General features: G+C 47.1%; 1 protein-coding gene across 3 annotated transcripts in view; it reads right to left on the minus strand.

The window, feature by feature from the left end:
- Positions 1 to 633: 633 nt before the first annotated feature.
- The window catches only part of CHD7 (chromodomain helicase DNA binding protein 7), a 161,700-nt gene continuing 140,488 nt past the window's right edge, over positions 634 to 21,845 (minus strand). For 2 of the 3 annotated variants that reach the window (XM_029068748.2, XM_029068750.2), the window contains 17 exons: positions 20,294 to 20,493; positions 19,928 to 20,087; positions 16,286 to 16,375; positions 15,707 to 15,810; positions 14,158 to 14,287; positions 13,684 to 13,756; positions 13,059 to 13,116; positions 11,989 to 12,217; positions 11,463 to 11,671; positions 10,637 to 11,311; positions 9,653 to 9,813; positions 7,818 to 8,045; positions 7,152 to 7,595; positions 5,679 to 5,900; positions 4,978 to 5,118; positions 4,680 to 4,784; positions 634 to 2,536 (listed from right to left, as the gene is read on the minus strand). In XM_029068748.2, coding sequence (XP_028924581.1) covers positions 1,613 to 2,536; positions 4,680 to 4,784; positions 4,978 to 5,118; positions 5,679 to 5,900; positions 7,152 to 7,595; positions 7,818 to 8,045; positions 9,653 to 9,813; positions 10,637 to 11,311; positions 11,463 to 11,671; positions 11,989 to 12,217; positions 13,059 to 13,116; positions 13,684 to 13,756; positions 14,158 to 14,287; positions 15,707 to 15,810; positions 16,286 to 16,375; positions 19,928 to 20,087; positions 20,294 to 20,493 — 4,153 coding nt within the window. In that variant the 3' untranslated portion in view covers positions 634 to 1,612. The remainder of the gene's footprint in view (positions 2,537 to 4,679; positions 4,785 to 4,977; positions 5,119 to 5,678; positions 5,901 to 7,151; positions 7,596 to 7,817; positions 8,046 to 9,652; positions 9,814 to 10,636; positions 11,312 to 11,462; positions 11,672 to 11,988; positions 12,218 to 13,058; positions 13,117 to 13,683; positions 13,757 to 14,157; positions 14,288 to 15,706; positions 15,811 to 16,285; positions 16,376 to 19,927; positions 20,088 to 20,293; positions 20,494 to 21,845) is intronic. The other variant, XM_029068749.2, reaches the window with a different exon arrangement.

Here is a 21,845-nt window from a genome sequence, read left to right on the forward strand (position 1 = left end):
TTCTCAAATATCAAAGGTCACAAAAGGGCACAAATCGGTAGCTCTCCAGAAGAGGCTTTGGGTTTTTTTCTTCCCTCCCCCCCCTTTTTTTTTTTAATAAAGTGGGTCAGTTTTAGTTTCATGTAGGTTGTTTGACACACTGGTTTCTGGCATCACAAGCACTGGTCTACAGGATACCACAGAGCCTTTGTGTCCCTTGCTGACACTACAGCATTGTGTTTTTCTACCCATTAACCAAGGATAAATGACCTAGATATTGTGCCTATTAAAGCCTCATTTTTCTCTTGCCCTTTTGTTCTTTAGTGTACCATATTATCACATGCTGAACACATTTTTAAGTATTCTCCGTCTCAGATGCCCTTTTGAGGGACTAATGCAGGGTTTTTGTGCGGGGTTTCTGAAGAGTGAGCTAGAGTGGAATAATGTGTAGGTAATTCAAGAATTTTCTTCCTGTCTGGTCTCTTGAAGACAATCAGTTCAGCATATTACTGACACCTAATCTAGTTTAAGAGGATACATCAAGAAACTGTACAAAAGGCATTTTGCTGTATTTGCTTCTATTGCGAATACAAAAAATAGAGGGAACACCAGTTGTGGATTTCCCTAAACACTACATTCTATAATTACATCTCTGCATATCATGGGTCACTTTTATTAAAAGCATCATTACTACAGTTGGCAGCAATTTACATCTTATCTTACATGATAGCAGTTTTCAAAGAAAAAATAAAAAGACATCACGACAAAGAAAAACAATACATTTACAAAGTCATGTCTGTAAACTTCAAGGCTAGTTTAGAGTTGAGGTAATGCTGTTTAGCTTTGTGGCTAAAGTAACAAAGTCCTTTAATTTAAAAAGGTACCTGATTCTCTCTCTCTCTCTCTCTCTCTCTCTCTTTCTCTCTCTCTTTCGTTTATACCAGTGCATTACAAGATCGTGAGACGATTGAACTGTAGTTTTATCCTGTAAGAACCTTCTCAGTGGGTTAATTTCCAAAAGGTACTCTTCACATTCAACAGCTGCCTTATTATTGCTGTGTCTCATGACAGAGACATTCACACTATCATGGAGATTGTCAGAGTGTGTATGTGGGTATGAGTGTGAGCAAGTGTGGAACTCCCATACAGTCAACAATGCGCAAGGACGATATATGGTAAATTTCATCTTGACCTTCACAGCAAAAAAAAAAAATTTAAATATATAACTTCATACTTCCTTTAAGCAGCACTTCCTTCTATTAGTGCCACTCAGTTACAAATTGCTGCTTTTATTATAATACCAATGGTACCAAAAGAAAAAAAAAAGCAGAGCATTATGTAGGTTTCCTTAAAAAGACATGATCACCTTTCAAATTTCATCTCTCCTAGGGATAATAAATAATGCACTGCACAATACTTAATGACCAAGATACCTTTTGACACATCTGTATAACATGACTTGGACTGTTTTTTTTGTTTTTGTTTTTTTTGTTGGTTTTTTTTTTGTTTTTTTGCTACACTATGTTACAGAACAGCTTATAAAAACTAGGTATGGACATTAACTGTGAGTGTAAACAGTAGGACTACCACTTGTCAAAAAGTTTTAAACACTTTAACTGTAACTGGTACTGGGTTATTCATCATTTTCATTGTTTTCTATTTCATCCCCCCCATCAAGCGAGTCTAGTTCTTCACCCTGTGCTATTTCATCTTCTAAAACGGAGGAATCTGCAGTTTTATCCAGGCTCTCCTCGGCGTCACTGCCTTCCAGGTGCTCTTCGTCTTTGAAGGCAGCTCCTTCTCCTTTGTCAGTAGCCTTGTCTTCACCGGAACCCACTGCATTCTGAAGTCCTGCTAATGCCGGGAAACCGGGCAGTGTCAATCCTCCCAGTCCTGGAGGTAGAAACATAGATGGGTAGAAAAGGCCCGGAGCCATGGTGGACAGTAGGAAAGGATTAAAGGCCAGAGGGTTTGTGGGCAATCCAGCTGGGGCCGTAGCAGCACTGACCGATCCATTCGCCGTGTCAGTAGCAGAAACAGTGTCTGTGCTTTTCTCGGAGTCTTTGTTCTCCTCTTCATTCTCGTTCCCCTTCTCTTCGACTTTTGAAGTGCCATCTTCGGGTTCTCCTTGACTGGAAGCAGTAGTGGTGTTTCCAGTAGCAGCGGAGAGCGGGTTGTTCAACAACCCGCCCAGGCCAAACATGTTGGGTAAGCCCGCCATACCTGGCAGCATCAGGGGGAGCATGGCCGCCGGGTTTTTCGAATCGCCTCCGGTGGTGGTGGCGGCGGCGGTCGTCAGCCCCGGAGGGAAGCCCATGAGTCCCGCCAGCTGGAGAGACTGGAGGCTCTGCAGATTCTGAAGGCTGGTAAGGTCCATCCCAGCAAACAGGCTGTTCATCAGCAGTGGGTTGATCCCCGAAGTGGAGGCTACAGCGGCAGCAGCTGCAGCTGCTTTGGCAATTTCACTTTTTGGCCTTCTTCCTCTCCTGCTCGCCCCTTCCTCCCTCACAACTGGGCCTGTGAGAAGACGATCAAACATGGACTCTGGAACAAAGCCCTGAAAGAGCAGAGAAGGAAATGTAAACCGGCCCAATCCGTGACAGCCGATGCCACGACACACTGGCGGCGTGGGCTGCAAAAGTCAATGGCCAAAGTCATGGGGGCTGGAATCCGAACCCTGGCTTATTTTTAACGTTTTCATCGGGTTGTCGATATGTTTGCCGCAAGGGCCTGAATACATTTCACATGGAATCCTGGGGGAGTGGAGGGGGCGCAAAAAGTTGAATAAGATGGATCACGATCAGTGCGCACAATTCATGGCAGCAACAGGTCTGCCCGAGGGCTAGATCCTACCCTCCTGGAACTATGCTGACTCACCCAAGACCATCTGGCAATTCTCTATTTTACTAAATTCAGTGGGTCCGTTTGCAAGAGTCACAGTGCTCCTGCTCCCTAGGCAGAAATTTTAACTGATGTTGGCACCTGCCATTTAGGCTTGATGACAGTGAGAGTCCATTATGCAAAAACAAGAGGAGGAGAAAGCTGCACAAGCAATAAAGTCTAATCCCCCGATTAGACTGTAAGCCCGTCAAAGGGCAGGGACTGTCTCTATCTGTTACCGATTCGTACTTTCCAAACGCTTAGTACAGTGCTCTGCACATAGTAAGCGCTCAATAAATACTATTGAATGAATGAATGAATGAATGAATAAAGGAAAAAGGCAGAAATTGTCTTCAGGAAGCCTGATACCACTCCCAGCCCCATGCACATGTGCACACACACGTGCACGCAAACACACACAAGCTCCCCCCCACCCCCACCCCTTTGCCGTAAGTTAACTGGAGGACATTTTTGTTTCATCTCCTCTCCCACCCCTTCAACCTCAGTGTCTCCAAACTCTAAGAGATGGGATCTCTCCCTTGGCCTTGGCTACCTGTGACCTAGCTCAAATCTGTTAGGTTCTCTAAATGGTGCCAGGGAGCTCAGGGCACACAATCCAGTGGCCCTCTTGCATGCCATTTTTAAAACCTGACTCTGAGAAAACGGAGAGTTGGGGACCACTAGGAGATCAGACCCACTGGGTCATGGAGTGGCCCCACTCAGTCAGTGCAGGTTGAACCACATGGGGGAATCAAATTCAGTGCAGGAGAATGTCCCGTGACGAATGGTGGATACCAGAGTGGACCATGGCTCTCTTCCTTGAGCAGAGGCAGGTGGGTGCCCTGTCCAGGACTCTTAGGAGGTTTCTCCCATCCTCTGCTATGGTGGCATCACAAAGGGCCCCTCGGCGCCCCGCTGGGCATCGTAAGCGGGTGACGACAGATTAAGGATGGGAAAGCAGGACGGGGAGTCCAGGAGATCAGAGAGAAAGCCATGGTGCTTGAAACCGGGTCTGGTGTCACCCTCAGAGAGGAGGGGAAATAATAATAATAATGATGATATTTGTTAAGAGCTTACTATGTGCCAAGCACTGTTCTAAGTACTGGGGTAGGTACAAGGTAATCAGGTTGTCCCACGTGGAGCTCACAGTCAAAATTCCCATTTTACAGATGTGGCAACTGAGGCCCAGAGAAGTTAAGTGACTTGCCCAGAGTTACACAGCAGACAAGTGGCGAAGTCGGAATTAGAACCCACAACCTCTGACTTCCAATCCCTTACTCTTTCCACTAAGCCACGCTGCTTCCCATGACATGCATCATGGCATAGTGGAGAGAGCGAGGACTTGGGGGTCAGAAGGACCTGGGTTCTCATGCCAGCTCTGCCAACTCTGTGCTGTGTGACCTCAGGCAAGTCACTTAACTTCTCTGCACCTCAGTTTCCTCAACTGTATAATGGGGATACCTGTTCTCCCTCTTCCTTAGACTGTGAGCCCCTCGTGGGACAGGGACTGTGTCCGACTTGATTAATTTGTACCTGACCCAGAAGTAACAACAGTGTTTGACGCCTAGTGAGCACTTAAATACCACATAAAAATTCTAAGGGGCAGGGCCTGGAAGCAAGACCTAGGGCTGAGGATGGTGGGAGACAGCAGGGTTCTTGGAGAACTCTACGCCAGCAGCTCAGCTGGAACCTGGAACTGACCGCAGAGAGTTAGGGGGACCAAAATCCAGAAGGCAACCACTAAGTAAACACATATAAGGGGGGAAGTGTGAGGTGGAGAAGCCCTGGCTTTTTTACTCTAAACAATATCTGATACTTACAGACTGCTTAACTATATCAGTCCAATCGGGAGCAACAGCAAATTCAGGATTTTCTTCCAACCACCTGGGTAGGTCCTTCATTGGAGGGGCCATAGCTCCACCCATCTAAGGAAAGATATTTTTAGGAACACTTGGCATTACACAAAAGACACAATGAACCTGGCTAACTGCTTAGCACATTTAGGAAAAAAACCCGAAAACCCTAAAAATGGAGAATTTCCTTAGAGAAAATTAGGGTGAGGAAAGTCTTTCTGTACCGAGAATTCTGAAGGAAGAGCTCCTCTGCCAAGAGGCTTACCTTCTTTCCGTTTCTTTTATTTACAACGGGCACCCTTTCCTCTCCTGTTAGGGTGTTGATATCAAGTTTGTTAGGGTTTCGACATCTGTGTCGTTTCTGTTTCGGCTTCTGAAACGGGGAGAACAGCACATCCGCACTCTTCTACAAGGAAAGAAGAAGGGGTTCACTGCTTGGCCTCTTCCATTTAGCAGTCCTATGTAACACACTATTGAGTAAGCAGCCAGCACCCTCAGAGTTCTAAAAAGAGCATTTCTGGTCATTTATAAACTGTTTCCTCTTCTTTGGGAAAGCAAGCTTCTCCCTTCTCCCACAGCACTCATTCACACCCCCATATCTGAAAATTATTTATTTATATTAATGTCTGTCTCCCCTTCTAGACTGTAACCTCATTATGGGCAAGGAACCTGTCTACCAACTCCACTGAATTGTACTCTCCTAAGCGCTTAGTACAGTACCCTGAACACAATAAGTGCCCGATCAATACCACTGATTGCTTATTTCCCAGGTTGATTACAGCAGTAGAACTGGCAAGGCCACAGTGTACATATGATTCCAAATCCTCCCCAGAAACCCGTAAAGTTGGCTTTTGCTCCCTCCTGCCATTACCAACGTTTTCATTCGATCATTTTCTAACGCGTCGAGCCAAATCATACCAATTTAAGCTCCCGTTAGGATGCATTAAGAATCATCATTCCACTTACTGGTACATAACTTGGCATATCAACAGTGTAAGTAGGATGCAGTTTCAACCATTCGACTAAATCCTTGTTCTTAGGGGCTTCTTCCCCGACCAGCCTGGTCCCGTCTTCCAGGTTAATAACAGGGATGCGAGTGTCTGGGTCCAGCTGTCCAGGAGAGGGAATGTTTCTCGATGGTGGGGTGTCGATCTCTTCCTCAAAACCTTTGGTCACATCAGCATCCTCCTATGGAAAGGTGGAAAGTGGAATCATGACTCCTTACCTCCCACGGTGCACTGCTTCTGGATTGGTGAGGTGGGGGTCGGGGGAGAGGTCTTTCCCCCATGACACTTCGTGGGAGATTTAATTCCCAGAAGACTTCTGGCTGCCAGAGGTCACGGTATGCTTTAACAGCACATTTGGAATCCCAAATCCTGGCTTTGGAGATCTTGTCCCTCACTTTGTCTAATGTTGATTTGGCAAGAATATCCACAGCCGTTCATCTTTTCCTCTCCCCTTTCTTCCTTCTCCCTCCTCTTCAGCATTTCCTTTCATCTTTTTTCGAGATTGGAAAGCATTTTTAACCATGCCAACATTTGGAAGATGGATTTTGGTTTGATTTCCAGGTTCCTAGCCAGGCAAACCACTTGATTGTCTTTGAGCCACCTCCATGTGATTTGGGAAACATGAGCTCATTCTAAATCTTCCTCTTCCTCCCCCGGCTCTTCACTGAAACCCATCCCCAGCACTGTGTCCTTGGGACCCACGGGGACAAGAAATGACCCAGACTGGACCTGTATGGTCCAGAGCTCATGACTAAAAGCTAATGCCTTGTTTTGTCTCTTGAACACAGGCCCACTGGTGAGCAATAGAGATGGCAGGTGGGAGGGCAGGCAGTTCTTTCATGGTGGTGGTGATGGTGATGAGACAGAGCTGGTTGCCAGCACCAAGTTCTCTTAGTTCTGTACTGAAGCCATATTTGCAAGGGGTGAAAGCCCTTCATAATTAGCAAAGGCCAATTTTTCCCTTTAATTCCTTGCAAACCTCAGAAAAAATCCACATTCATTCCGTGAAGGTTAAGAAAAACCCCAGGAAGTGAGCTTAGACCAAGATTCTCTTGACTTTAGAATCCACTGGTATAAATATATATAGATATATATATATATACATTTGAGGTTCACAAAACATGGGAAGAGAAAATGAAAGGAGCTGGGTCCTCTCTAAAAGGTTTGCAGGGAAGCAGCGTGCCTTGTGCTTCTGTTGTACAGCTCCAAGCACTTACTACAGTGCATCACACCCAGTGGGCGCTCAATAAATACTATTCCTCCAGCTGTACAGGATGGCCCATTTGTGAAAGTAGACCCTAACCACAACTCAGGAGGCTCCCGGCTAGTTCTCTAAGGCAATCAGCCCGCGTTAACCTTTTCGTGGCTAGGTGTCAACCCTCCCCGATACAAAGGAGGGAAGATGGAAAGGAAGACTGGGTACTGAACTTACGGTGCTCAGTGATGTCCGTTTGCTGCTCATGAAAAGCAGATCCAGCCCTTCTACATTTTTCCTTCTTCCTCTCCTCCTCTTCATTGGAGGTTCCCCATCCATGAGAGAGCCATTAAGTAGATGCCTTGTGGGTGTGCGTGAAAGACCTGCTTGGAGCAGTTCCATTTGAGTTTTAAAGGCATCGGATGCTGGGGTGGAGACATTAGGCAAGATAAATTTCGAAGTAACAGATGTAAAGTTTGAGGTAGAACTTGTTGCCTCCCTTGAGGCCTTTGATAAATCGACAACTTTTTCTTGTCCGTTTTCCGAGACCACCTGAGACTCCCGCAACTGTGCAACCATCTCCATGAGATTCCGCCGCTTGGCTGCTCTCTCCGCCTCTATCTCGATCTTCCTCCTCCTCCTCCTCCGCTGGCGGGGAACGGACATGTTGAGGACGTCCTCCTAATGGAAGAAGGAAGATCCAGAGTCACAGTGAGCCACAAGCCTATGTGGAACCAACCAACCAATCGATGGAATCTACTGGGAGTTAGCCCAAAAAGGAGAGCAGCCATTGGGCTGGGTTGGAAGTGGCGAGTTGGTGTCTTCACAACTGCTTTCACAATCGGCTAAGAGAGGGGAAACCTATTTTGATTTCCCCCGGCATTGGGAATCATTCCGACTTGCCTTTGATAGTTGAGGAGAAGCAGTGATGTCCTCGCTACCACTGATGCTAGCCTGGCCAACCATCGAGAGTTCTGCAAAGCTCCTTTTCTGTAAGGGGCTGTCCACAGCTGTTGGTGGGTAGCCAGGGATGAGGCCCTGGAAGTCAAACATCTGGCGCCTATTTACTGGCCATTTCCCTTTCAGCACTGCTTCACAGATGTTGTCTAATCGGTTTATCATTACTCGGTCCTGCACAAAGGAGAAATGCAATAAGCAAGGCTGGGATGAAGAATAGCCATTTGAACTCCACCTGGTTGAAAAACAACTACAGTGAATATTAAGCACACCGTCCACAACATTCAAAGCGTAAGCAAAGGTTTACCGAAGATTAGTGGGCTAGAAAAATGATCCAACTGTAGAAGACCTCAAATGGTCCAACATGCGAAACATCTCCTGTCACTAACATGATCTCAATGCAAACTGTAGAAAACAAACACACGATACCCATCTCCCTAAGAGGTCCCCTCAAAAACAGCCAGCATTCCTGGGTAGCAGCTAATTCACCTTGAAAAGGCTCCCCTGCTTTATATATGTTGGGAAAATACCGCTGCTAGGTAAACCGCCAGAGCAGATGATTTCAACAACTGCCTTCAACATCCTGAACCTCTCCGGTACTTCGGAGCCAACAGGCTGGATCTGAAATTCTGTCCCAGGAAGTGGTTCCTCATTAGCGTCACTATTAATAAAGTTCAGCATTGTGAAATGGGCACCAACCTAGGGACACCTAATGAATGTCAATTTGCATTCCACACCCATTATCCCTTCAAACTTCATTGAAGCGTGTACATTAAAAATTTCTAATTACAGCTCTTAGTCTACTTAAACGGAGTTTCCACAGATTAAAAAAATGCTTGTTACTATGAACCCTTCATCTCATTTTGAGAGGCTTCTTTCTCTTCCCAGGAAAGCTGATTAACATTGCTGAGGAAACTGAGGTGTCAGACAGGAAAAACGAGAATCTCTATGATAGTTCAATCTTCACATTTCATAACTTCAATTTTAAACACCCTCTTTTAACTTTGCTAAATAATGCTGGCTAACATATAGGGTCATCCTTTAGCTTCCTGAACAACAAAAATAATCCACTGCAACCTCAGGGGCTGCAACAGACTGCCTACTACTCCCTACGAATAAGCCTATTAGAGCTAGGTGGTTTTTTTTTTAAACCAGATGGCTCTGTTATGGTGATTAGTAAGCTTAAGACTATTTAATAATTTCTTTCCCCTTCAAAACAGAACTACATTACATACACATTTACTGCAAAATCTCTTGGTTTCCACCTAGAAAAAAGGATTTCCAGGTTGACACATTTTGCCGAATTTTCTGAAAAATACAATCTGGTCCTGGAATAAAAGTAACCCATTTCAATCATAGCCATCAACATTCCAGGTTTCTGAGAGTCTAGCTACCACCCGAACAACGGCTCGAAATGAAATCTGCATTGTGAACTCCGGAAGCTTATCTTCAGATAAAATCCGTATTTTAGGGTCACCATCTTTTCTCTACCACAAAACAGGGTTCTCTTGATATCAGAATGTGTAGAATACAAGGGAAATAATGTATCTTAGGAGCTGACACTCTCCAATCAAAGAACTGACACAAGACCAGAGTGTCACCAAGAACACTTTCCATTGCTTATCCTGTCCCCAAATATTGTGGGATAGACTTAGGGTAAAGGCCTTAGGCTGGGTGAAAACATCACTCCCTTCACCACTCTGATTCAGCCTCCAAAGGAATCTCTCTCACCACCCTCAAACAACACACACACACACACACACACAAACCCACACACCAACCTTCGGCCAGAAAGAAAAAGAAAAAGTTCTCTCGTGGAGGAGCTGGGCGACGGATGGATCTCCGTCCTCCAAGTAGAATCCATCGCGGGTCTCGTCCCGTGCCGTGCTCATGGATGCGTTGCTTTCTTCATCGAAATTTTTCCCCTGAGAAGCGGCTCCTGCTGAGAAACAAGGAAAGACTGAGCAATCTGCTCCCACAGGACATCCTGCTGACAAATTTAGGCCGGGGGCCACAGAGAACCAGAATTAAAGTAGCTGGGGGAACAGAAGCTTTCTTAGGCCTGACTGTTCAGCAAGAGTCCAAGCAAGTCACAGCTGTGACTGACAAGTGTATTCTTGCAAGTTATTTTCATTGCACTATGTGCAGTCCACAGAAATCTGACACTAAAAAGTCGTTTCGGAGGATATGTCTTATGTGCCATAGAAAGGACGCTGCTTCACTTCGGTCTGTTACACTCCACCCTCACCCCTCCACCCCCCACCCCCGCCTGCCAAATCTTTTCACCTCCGTCCTACTCTCCTTTCACCTCTGAGTTAAAGAATATGTGATTGAGATAGCTGGAACTGATTAAGAACATTTACTCATGAGTGAACCTTTTTTCCCCCCTCTTTTCCCAATCCAAGAAAGAGGCCTACATCCACTTAGTGCCACATTATTTCTGCCACAACTGTTAATTGATATTCTCCATGCTGAACTATTAAGACATTACACATCTAAGTAACCTTCCTTTCATGTTTTGTACCCAGGAAATATGCCCGGCTTCCCACTCAGAACCCACCAACTCAGGAAAAATCCCTTTATAGGAGAATAAACAGGCCCTCCAAGTGGTAGGGTGGGTGTGTGGGTTTGCTCTTGGATAGCAGTTTAGAAGAACCTGCATACTCAGTAAAGGGTGTGCTTTGAAGAAGAGCTTTCAATGGCTTCTACTTGCATGCATTTATCAAGTCCTCAAACTAATTCTGGAGCCCTTCTGGGCACGTTACCTTCCGGCTGGGAAGACTCTTCTGATTTGTCATCATCATCAAGCTTTTCCTCTTCATCCTCTTCTGAGCCTTTTTCAGAAATTGATTTTGGATCCGCATCTGGACTGATGTCTACATCCTTCACGTCACTTTTCCCAGAAGCTACCTCGGCTTCACATTTCTGCTTAGTGTCTTTTCCGCCAGGGTCAGCCTCCTCCTCTTCCTCTTTCACTTCGGGCTTCTCTTTGACGGCGGTGGGCCCCTCAGCCTTGACGTCGGCTTGTTCGGCAGCCTTGTCATCTTGGGCTGGCGTGGGAGGGGCGGCGGGTGGGGCCTGGCTGAACCCAGCCGCCAGGGGATTCAGCGAAGACACGTGGCTCGAGTTGCCCGCCCCGCGGTTCTGGGCAAAATTTTTGTGGGCATCCAGGAAAGACAGCTCGGGGTCATTTAGGATGTGGTAATCTGTCCTGCTGACTCCGTGTTTAGCAGCCCCGATCAGCAAGTCTCGGTCGTGCTTTCCACACTCCCACCACTCTGGCAGATCCAAGCTTGGCTGGCAGAGTTTGAGCCTCTCTGCTAACAGCGCGTGGTGGAGCACCTGCTCGCGGATTTTCCGGAGCAGCTCGATGCGGTACAGAGTTCTAGAAGCCCGCTCTTCGGTGATGGGCTCGATCACGGAGGAGAGATCGGGTGGTTCTGGAACACAAAAGCCACTGGGGTTTACCTTGGGGAAGGCTGTGGGGTAGGGGGGACATCGGTCTCTAATCAGCATGGCTACCAAACTTTGGGTCAGCCCGCTTTAACCTGCCCACCTAAGTTTCTCCGTTCGGACTACGAGGGTACGTACCGTCATCCGGTTTGGCCGGCATCCGGCACACCCGCCGGCACATAGCCACGAAGCAGTTGAAGTACTTCTCCAAACTCTCATCAGACTTCTTGTCGAGTCTGGCAAAGGCTCGGAATTGGTTCCAGTCAAACTGCTGTTTAATGGGATCAAAAATAATCCCAAAGGTAGATACCACACGGTAGAAATCTGCTTCTTCTCTTCTCGTCCACCTAAGGGAGAAGGGAGGCAGGTCACCACGTGGAGAGCTGGAGGCCGGGCCCCACCGCCCTGTGACCCTTCGCCCCTAAAATCTGGCTCCAACTCTTACACTGGAGGCGAAACCGGTCTGCCTTGGAGAGTGGGATGATCCCCATCTCTCCAGGCCTCCACGGAGGAAGTTCAGGTGAGAACGTGGGGATGGGGAGGTGGGGGTCTAAGGAAGGGAAAGGAGGAGGGAAAATTCAGAGAGAGCGAGACAGACACGCACAGAGAGGGAAGGAGAAAGTGGAAAGAGGGAGTGGGGAGACAAAAACCCGAAGAAACTCACTTTTGACGTTTTTCAGATATAATAGCCTCTCTTTCTGCTTCTAGGGCTCGCACTTCCTCCCGGGGCCGGCGCCTCCGCCGGTCAGTCTTCATTAGTGCCTCCTGCCTCATTTGTTGCCTTTTATAGCTGCGCTGATAGGCAGTAATGAGGCGGCGCAGACGGGTAGTCAGGGTTGAAGTGTTAGGCCAGTAAAGTTGGCCTAACTCGGCATTACTTTCACTGTGCTTGCCTAGGGAAGTGGAAAAAAAAGAGCTCTGTGATGCCTAGTTGCCTCCTTGCAATACACAGTCTTTCCCGACAAACAAGTCCCACGGACTGATTAGCATTCAGACCGCGGTTCAGAGAGGACGGCGCCGTGCCCTCCAAATGTGAAGTTATAAGTTTGGAATAATCACGACTGTAAGGCTAATTAGTAAAGCAAAAAAACCCCGTAGTGACTGCCTGAGAAAGGAACTGAAGTTACTTGTCAGACATACACAGAGAAACTAGCTTTACCCTGTCCTACATTACCAGGGCATCTTTGGGTGACGCTTACTTTCAAGATGCCAAAGGGTTTAAAGTGCCTAACCAATGGCTATTCTTAGAGGTTTCAACAAACTACTTTGTGCTAAGGGAATATGAACCGGGCAGCTTTGCTATCATTCATGCCAAGCTGCATTTCTAAAGACATGTGAAAATTACCACCAAATAAGAGAGGGGGGTGGGGTGGAGGGTATAAGCATGTGTGTGCACATGCACGATAATCAGCAGCAACTATCAAAATACCATGATGGTTCTGTCATAAAAATCCCATTGTATAGTAATAATAATAATGATGATAATATTCATAAAGCACTTATCACGTGCCAAGCACCGTACAATACAACGAACATAATGAAGCATTAATACCAGGTGGAGGAGAGAGGTCAGAAGAAAAACAAAAATCATGAAATGGAGACCTGTTGTCTTTAAGACTAATCTAACAACAGCCAGAAGGAATAAAAAAAGGTATCAAGGGTTTTGGGTAGCAACATGAATCGTCTACATCTCTACAAATGCAATCTACCCCTCTGATGCTGAGGAAACATTACCTGTAGTGTGGATCTCCATGGATTCGTCTTTATCCTCTGGAGGCGAGTTTGCGAATTCCTTGGCGGGGAAAGAAGTGAAGAACTTTTGTTTGTGCTTTATCTTTTGTTTGGGCAGGTGGGGGAACTCTTTGATAAAAACAAGCAATGACAACGTGTCGCTAACAAACGTGTTTAGCGGGTGGTAGGGGCTCAGTGCGCTAAGGATGTCGGTCAGGTTTTCGGAAAGTCCCGCACGTGTGCCTGAGTTTCTGACCAATCACGAGGCCATTCAGTGAGGGGGTGAGGAGAGGAAATGAGGGAATGAGGAAATGAGGAGAAGAGAGGGAGAACTCCAGCCTAGGAAACAGCAGGAGGAGCGGCAGGGGGGCCGGGGAGAGCACTACCCAAAAGGAGAGAGGCTTCCCCAGCTGGCTCGCTCCGACTTCCTCTCCCCGCCTCCAGACTCTCTGCAGTTGGCTCTGCACAGTCTCCAGCCTTTTCCATTTCCCCAGCTGTCGGGGATCCCCCAACCCTCTCCCAGCTCCACCCTGCCTCCAACACCGCTAAGGGCCTTCGCTGCCCCCGCCGGCTCCATCTGACATCGCCACAGATAATAACTCGCGTGAAAATGCTCTGAAATTCTTACATCGATTTCATCCTTGAATGGAGTTCTAGCTGGCTTGTATTCGGGGTCTTCGTCTTCTCGGTCAAATTCTCCCCTATTGGAAATTTGTGTGACAATTACACAGACGAAGAGTAGAGCCCTACAATTTTTGTCTCATCAGTCTGCTCTATACGTCACTCGATCCCGCGCCTGATGTCCTAAGTGGAAACTCTGAGACTAACTTTAGATTGCACGGGGATTTAAAAAAAAAAAAAAGCCACTGGGGTGGGTGAATCCTGTGTTCCAGGGAAAACCACCTCAAGCACATTTCCTCCAATTTCTGGTCCGCTTCTGCTGAGGGCGTTATTACTTCAAATTACGAACTGGGCTCCCTGTGTTAGTAACAGTCGCTCACACTTCCGTCAGATGCAGTTATAGCAAAGCATGACAGTTGAACCCGCCAATATATGTGATCCTGACATAAAGTTTATTAAATTTTTAAAACATCCCTCTTACCCATCACCGCCATCTGCCAGCATGTCTGTTCCTCTCTGCTCAGCAGCTATGGCCTTGGCATCAGGCATCCCAACCCGTTCCAGGAAACACAGCGCCGGATCGGCTCTCATAGAATTGTACTTCTCATAGCCTGCATCCGATGCCACCGCCCCAGAGATGAGGCAGACCAAACGAAAAAGGAAACAAAGAGAGGCTCCGTCACGGAAAGGTTCACGGCGCCGAGCTGTGGGGCAATTGTACTTTGGAATCGAGCCCTCCATCGTTTTCTCGAGTTTAAAAGACACGGATCTGCTCTCGGCCGAGGAAACGAGAGGGTGGGTATCTGAAACGAAGCCGCTCTCATCTGGATTCCCTCGGAATCCGGCATTCGAAGAATAAGGGCAGAACTAATGTGAAAACACATCCACAAAAATCATCGCCCGGTGGAGCTGGGGGAAAGGTTTGGGGCCCTGTTTTGTTTTTTTCTTTGTTTCTTTTTTTTTTTCCGGTATCTAATTTTGCCTGACATCTGAAAGGTTTCTTAATGGTTTCTTTGTGACCTCTAGAGTGGTACTCCAATTTCAGCTTCCATCCTTCTTTGTGAATAGCTTCTGAATAGCTGCCGGATCCCGCACTGTAGGCTGAAAAACCTGTATACGTAAGGCCAGCGAACCTGTCTCATTAGGTTTAGGATGATGCTTGTCAGTAAGATGACACTGTTCCCTCTCTGCTTTTCAAACCGCAATTTGCTTTTTTACTGCCCAAGTTGACTAGATGGAAAATGGCAGACCCCAACAGTGCACGGCGGGGAAATGATTTTTAGACTCGACTTGCCTCAGCTGAGCTCACCAAAGCCGTGGCTGCTGAACATAGGCAGAACAGCACAATTCAATTAGGATTTGTTCTACAACACACCGCTCCTAACTGCTGTAGAGCCTCAAGCCAAACTGTAATCATGAAAGGTTTTATAAGCCATCATTCTCCCCTTTAGTCAGGCTGGGCTGCTGAGAATACCTCGACGACCTCCAGAGAATTGGGATTATAATCAGGAATCGCTCACTGTATATATCACGCCAGCTCTGCATCCCCAGCCTTTCAAAGTTAACAAGGCTGCATCCCACTCAAGGGAACCGCGAGTTCTCAGCACTGACATTTGTGAAATATTGCTTGGAACAAAGCCCAGGAGGCACTTGTACAGATTAATAGCAGAGGTTAAGCCCACCGTCCACTTTGACACTGGTTGGCAGAGTGAGCAAGCGAAGCAAAGTGCTGGAAGCAAAGTTTATGGAGATCTATAATACTACTTGGCTATTATTAAAACAAATATGGTTGGGTTTTATTTACAGCCAAGAAAGAAATGTTGCCTTCTCAAATGCTCTGCAAACATTTAAAAACAGCATCTGATATTTACAGCTCGTATTAGAGTTTTTAATACAGAGAAACGAGAGGAGCCAAGAGTCCTTTGGAACTCTATCTGTTAATATTATGACTCCAGAGGAGAGCGCGCGAAGAGTTCTCAATACGGTTGAACCGAGGCAACCACGTTTACTCAAATAGAGGCGCCACTTACCATGTTTATACACTCCAATTAAAAGGGATTTATCTGCTTCCTTATCCCACCAGTCAGTGGGAACTTCAGCATGGAATGGCTCGGGTATCCATACATCTGCTTCACTAGAAAGGCAACAGTGGAAATTTTACAAAAGCAAAGGCCACACACCAGTACCATGAAAAATAGCCCATTTTCCTTGAGTGTGTGTGTCTGTGTCTCTCTCTCTCTCTCTCTCACTCTCTCTTTCTCTCTCTCTGGGGCAACAAAGAGAAAAGGAGACAAGCCGATAGTTGATCTTTCTCCACCTTTTCCATAAATGGAACACGCTCTTAAGAGGCTGCCTTCAAGTAGCACCAACAACTGAAAGCAACGCAATCTTCCACTATTCGTTTTACTCCACATCCACCTTTTTACCCCAACTTCCCTCACAATGCCTGTGTTCAAAATGCAATTTCCTGCCTGCGCTCAACCCCACAGTTGCGCCAGAGGAGGTGAACCGCCACCGCTGGCTCAGGCCTTCCGACGCCACGACGGACATTTTCAGGTGACCTCGCTCGCTGCGAGTAGGGCCGAGAACGAACGTGAGCTTGCACTAACCTTGAGTCAGCACCCTCTAAGATCTTATCGGCCTGGTCCCCTATAACTTCTTGTCTTAGATAGTACAGCATGCGGACACGCAGCAGGACCCTGGAGAGGAAGACAGAGGGGGGGAAAAAGTTCTTAACTTCAGGACTGTTTGCCAACAGTGGCTTTTGGCAGCTGCTGCTGTTCATCCATCATCCTGCCAAGGCTGATTAGCCATGCTGTATGGTAGGCTTGAAGCGTGACAGATGGTGGCACATAATCACCTCTGTGTGGTGCTTTCTGCTGGCTTCCAACAGGCCTGCCTGGCAACCGCTTCCACTGCACAGAGAGGGATCGAGCTCAGCCCAACCCAGGCGCGTTTCATTGAGTCCTACCTAGGGCAGCTTGTGAAGTTTAGACACGTACTCCGCCAGGGCCTCTGAAGTATTGAAGCAAGTTTGTAAACAACTGAGCAGATGGCTTTCAGTAACTGTTCTGCTTCATTATCTCATAAAATTTCCTCAGCTGCTGCCTTAATACCATTTTTGGAAGCACATCAGAAGTTGTAGGAATAAACGAGATATAAAATCTGGTTTTACTACCTTACAATAAACCCTCAATATGGAATGTCAGGTTTTTCAGATTATACAACTTTTTCTGCTTCCGAGAGTGTGTGTGCGTGTGCGTGTGTGCGTGTGCGTGTGTGTGCGTGTACTGGAGGGGGTGGGAGGGTGGGTGGAGAGGAAGAAGGGGTGCCTCTCCTCTCCCATAGGCCGTATTTAACTTTTTTTTTTTTTTTTTTACCCCTGGAGCAAAATTACCTCCCCTGCCTTCATATCTTATATCCACACACCTGTCTGAATTCTACCGAGAAGGAAAAAGGAAATTGGGGCTTAAAGAACATCTCACGCTCTCCGAAATCCCTGGGAGTGATTTTCAATAGATTACGGTCAAAATGTCCCGGAATTCCAGGAGGGTGATTTTTCAAGGTGATCAAAGCTCAGTGGATTTTCACTCTTTTCCACAAAATCCACTTGGAAAAATCCCCCACCTCCCACCCCCCACCCCCAATTCACTGTGTTTACCCAGACGCAGCACCCCCTGCTGGCCAGCTCCTGGTGGGACACCGATGTTGACTTGAGATGCTTAGCGACCACCCTCGTAGCTGTAAGCAGGTTATCACATTAGCTGTCGCTTCCCCTGCTTCACGGTAGAGGTCAAGGAAGCGGCAGTCAGGTTGCCTTTGAAAAATTAAAATGACAACCACTCTGAACTCCAAGGCTGCCCTACTGGTAGAGTATACGGAGAGCACTCCAGTTGATACCGACTGAGGGGAGAGGCAAGGTTTGACGTGCACCACCCTTGACACCCTTTCTTTCCACTCCTTTAAAAAAACAGAGCGCCTGGGGTCTGGGCCTGGTGCAGAGGTTATCAGAATGCACTGAGGCAAGAGGAAGGCATCTCCAGTCAATGACTGAAATCCTTTTCATGGAGTACCATTCAACCCTGGCAGTCAACCCGATGCCTTTGGCCCCCTGAGGCAGACAGCGAAGTGCCTTGCTTGAGCAGGGCCTTGAATTATGCAATCCCTTGCACAACCCTGTGAGGTTTTTCTCTCTTGGGAGGAAAAAGGATCAGAAATAAAAGTCAAGGTTAATCCAGCACCACTCCCCCCTCGACTCCACCCCCCGGGGCTCTCCTGGCCATTGCCCTCACTGCCCCGCCATCCTCTGCAATCCTCAGAAAGTTTCAGGAGTTGGATGCTTTTGCCATTTGGCGTTTTTACAGATCTCTAAACTGTTTGCTGGTCTTTCCGCTGATTACCATCGCTTCATTTTAGATACTAATGGGCCCTGGGGATCCGCCATAGGCAGGAAGGAGAGGTAGCTGGCTTTGCTCACTGCCTCTGCTCCACCAAAGGAAGGACCAGGCTGATTAGCAATGCATTCGTGATTCAGGGATCAACAGGATGAAGAGGAGGAAAACCTTTACTGTTCCCAAACTCGTAAGGGGACTTATAGCCACGCACTCTTCTCTTGACAAGGGGAAGGGCCCGAACCCCTCAAACTTCGTTCTCAGCCTAGATTAAGGAAAATGCACCTGCCCTGCTAGGTCTTTGGCAGCAGTGAGGTTGGTGGGAATTCTGAAACCCAAAGGGTGTGGGGAGAGATTCACAGAGACCCCAGTGTTCATATACGACCCAAGTCGATGGAAGGGGTCCGGTTTCTGCTGGCTGTAATCGGAGCATTCCTTTAACTTCAACTGGGGCTACAGTAGTAGCATTCACAGTAACTCTTGTTCGGGGGGCATCACACTGTACTAAGCACTTGGGAAGCACGAAACAAAGAAAGGACACATTCCCTGCCCACATGGGATTCACACTCTAATAGGGGAGACACACGTCCAACTATTTACAATCAGAGTTACCCAAACAACTGAATACACGATGAAGTAAGGTGCTGATATGACCTATTTTCAGCAAGACAGCTTAGAGGCCTAATGTGGATTGGGAAAACAGTTTAAGAGAGGAAAGGACTAGTAAACCAAAAATGCATGTTCAGCCCTGGGCCCAGTCAGTCTATCTATTTGTAAAATGGAGTGAGGACACAGTGGAGGTCAGGATACGATGAGACAACGTATGTGAATTTGTAGCAAGAGAGTTGCTCCGCTAGCTTACCGCCATCATCAATCACCTGAACACCTACTGTGGGTAGAACACTGCATCAAGGGTGGAGGAGAATACATCATCATCGATTTAGTCCTTAAAAGGGCCATAATTGAGTGATATGGCTTCCCTCTCCCAGGTCCCAACCAACACAAAACCAAGAATACTGCAGATCCCCACGGGGATTTAGCCCAAAGACCAATATTTTTCAATTACCAAACATCAACTAGCTCCTTGGTTGTAATAACATAATGGCAGCTAAAACTTTCAAGATATTCAGAGGCCACCTCCAACAAGGAAAATGCATCTGCCCTGTAAGGTCTTCAGCAGCAGTGAGGTTGGTGGGAATTCTGAAACCCAAAGGGTGCGGGGAGAGATTCAGAGAGACCCAAGTGTTCATATACGACCCAAGTCGATGGAAGGGATCCGGTTTCTGACTCATTTCCCAGCATCTTAAGCCACAAAAGCCCATCAGCCATCTCTAACACTTAGGAGCTTACTTATTACACCCATCTTTGGCATAGTTATTCAATTATTTTAACCCCTCTAGATGCAAATATTTTTATGAGTGTTTCCCTCATTAAAGCGTAAGCTCCTTTTAGGCAAGGAACATGTCACTTCTTTATTCGCAACTTCCTAAGCACCAGTGGTGCACAGAAACCAGGTGGGAGAGGTGTCTTTTTATTTTTAAATGGTACTTGTTAAGCATTTACTATGTGTCAAGCACTATACTAAACGGTGGTGCAGATACATGCTAATCAGGTTGGACAGAGTCCACGTCCTGCATGGGGCTTACAGTTCTAATCCTCATTTTACAGATGAGATAGGCTCACAGAAGTGAAGTGACTTGTCCAAAGTCACACTGCAGACAACTAGCAGAGCCGGGATTAGAGCCCAGGGCCTTCCGAGTCCTAGGCCTGTGCTCTACCCGCTAGACCACACTGCTTCTCCAACAATTACTAGAAAAGCCAAAACAAAGCTCTCAAGCAGGTATACATGCAAAAACTTACTTGTTACAGTGATGTTTCAGATGTTTTTTGTAGCTGTCCTCTTGAAACAAAGTGTCTGGATTGCAGCCGGCCAGCCAATCGGCATCTTGCAACACCGGCTGAGCGTTCTGAGCTTTCACTTTCTTCCCTTTCCTTCCCCTTGGCACCGGTGCCGATAAGCCTATAATAATAATAAAAGCCTTTCACAACCCAAATTGCAGTGTCAGAGTACGATATTTATAGTTAAGAGACAGGGAAATACAGGGTTTTCTTTACATTTCTTCCCCCCCTCCCCCCCCTCAGGCCCTTGCCACAGCAATATGACAAGAATTTCAGCAGGCTCATCGCTACCACCAAACCCAAAATAGCATGGCAACCCAGACATACCAGAATGATTAACCAAGGCTCGGGTCTGGCCGTCGGCCGTCGGCGTGATCAGATCCCAGATGAAGCTTTTGATATTTTCGTCTCCTTTGTAATGGTTCAGACAGTATACGAGGATGGTCCGGCAGATGGTTTCCACATCTTGCTCGGTTAGCTGGCGCTTGTAACGCCCATGCGAAAGGATGTCAGTCCACCGGCCCCAGCTGAAAGGAAAATATCCTCAGTGGGCTGTCAACGCGTTCAAATTTCCCGCTCGGCGCTTCCATCTTAGCTCTCGGGTGCCAGGAGCGTTGTAAAGTCCTAGATCAGAACTGACTTCTTTGAGATCGGGTCATGTCAGGGAATCCAACCCCCAGCATCAAAGAGGTAGGAATGTTTATTTTTACAGAGTTGGCAATAAGTTCACTGCTCGTAAATGCGGCAATTGAACTGCACTGGATATAATAAAGCACACGTGTTTTACGTGAGCTTTTCGAGTATGCTACGGAACAGTGAAGGCAGCCCGGAGCACTTAGTCTGGGGATCAAGACTAAGATCATTTCATACTTTACTTCGCCATCGCTGGAGCCATTGCTCAGGTGCTCTAGTTCCGAGCAGTTGCCTCAGTGGAGAGGGCAGGGAGGCTACCAAGTTGGCAGGGACTACCCTGAGGGCACGGTTAAGTCCTGAGGAGGAATAATTGTACCGGCTCCCTGACCAACTCCAAGGGAAGCTGGGAGAATTAATGAGGGCAAAGAGGGTAAAGTCCTTTGAGCTCTTTGAAAAGAACTGCCGTAAGAGTAAGGAAAGACATCCCTGGTCTATCTGACCACACCATCAGCCCGCAGTCCTTCAGACATCATAATAACGTTGGTATTTGTTAAGCGCTTACTATGTGCAGAGCACTATTCTAAGTGCTGGGGTAGATACAGGGTAATCAGGTTGTCCCACGTGAGGCTCATAATTAATCCCCATTTTACAGATCAGGTAACTGAGGCCCAGAGAAGTGAAGTGACTTGCTCACAGTCACACAGCTGACAAGTGGCAGAGGCGGGATGGCTGCTTTGCAAGAGAGGAGAGGGGAAGGAATATCATTACCCATCCAAGGAGTCAGAACATCATCTCCGCCCCTCCCCAAATCCCAGAAACGGTTTTGGCATTTGGGGTGGCAGTGTGGGGAGGGCAGATAGAGTGAAAGGGATGCGGGTAGCCCAATGGGGGGGACTCGTCATTGTCTTTGATGCACTTTTTCTAACCTAAAGATGTTGGGGGATTCCTAACCCTTAAGAGATTGAGAGGCAGCTTGAGCTTCTTGTCCGAGCAACCTGCATGTTACATTTACATATAAATGCAAAGCAGGGAGATTTAGGGTCTGAATACCATTTGGGGATTGCACTCCACTGTGAATGTTCAATGGGAGGGGTGGGGATGGTGGGAGCTGGCAATTTTCCTCTAGACTTAGACCACTCTGCTCAACCAGAAATTGATTTCCCCCAAACTCTGACCTTCCCTCCAACGTCAGGACTTAGTGCAGGGAAGATGATAGAAAGGTTCTGCTTTCATCATGAAAAGGTGA

This window comes from Ornithorhynchus anatinus, chromosome 7 (genome assembly GCF_004115215.2).
Source record: "Ornithorhynchus anatinus isolate Pmale09 chromosome 7, mOrnAna1.pri.v4, whole genome shotgun sequence".
NCBI lineage: Eukaryota > Metazoa > Chordata > Mammalia > Monotremata > Ornithorhynchidae > Ornithorhynchus > Ornithorhynchus anatinus.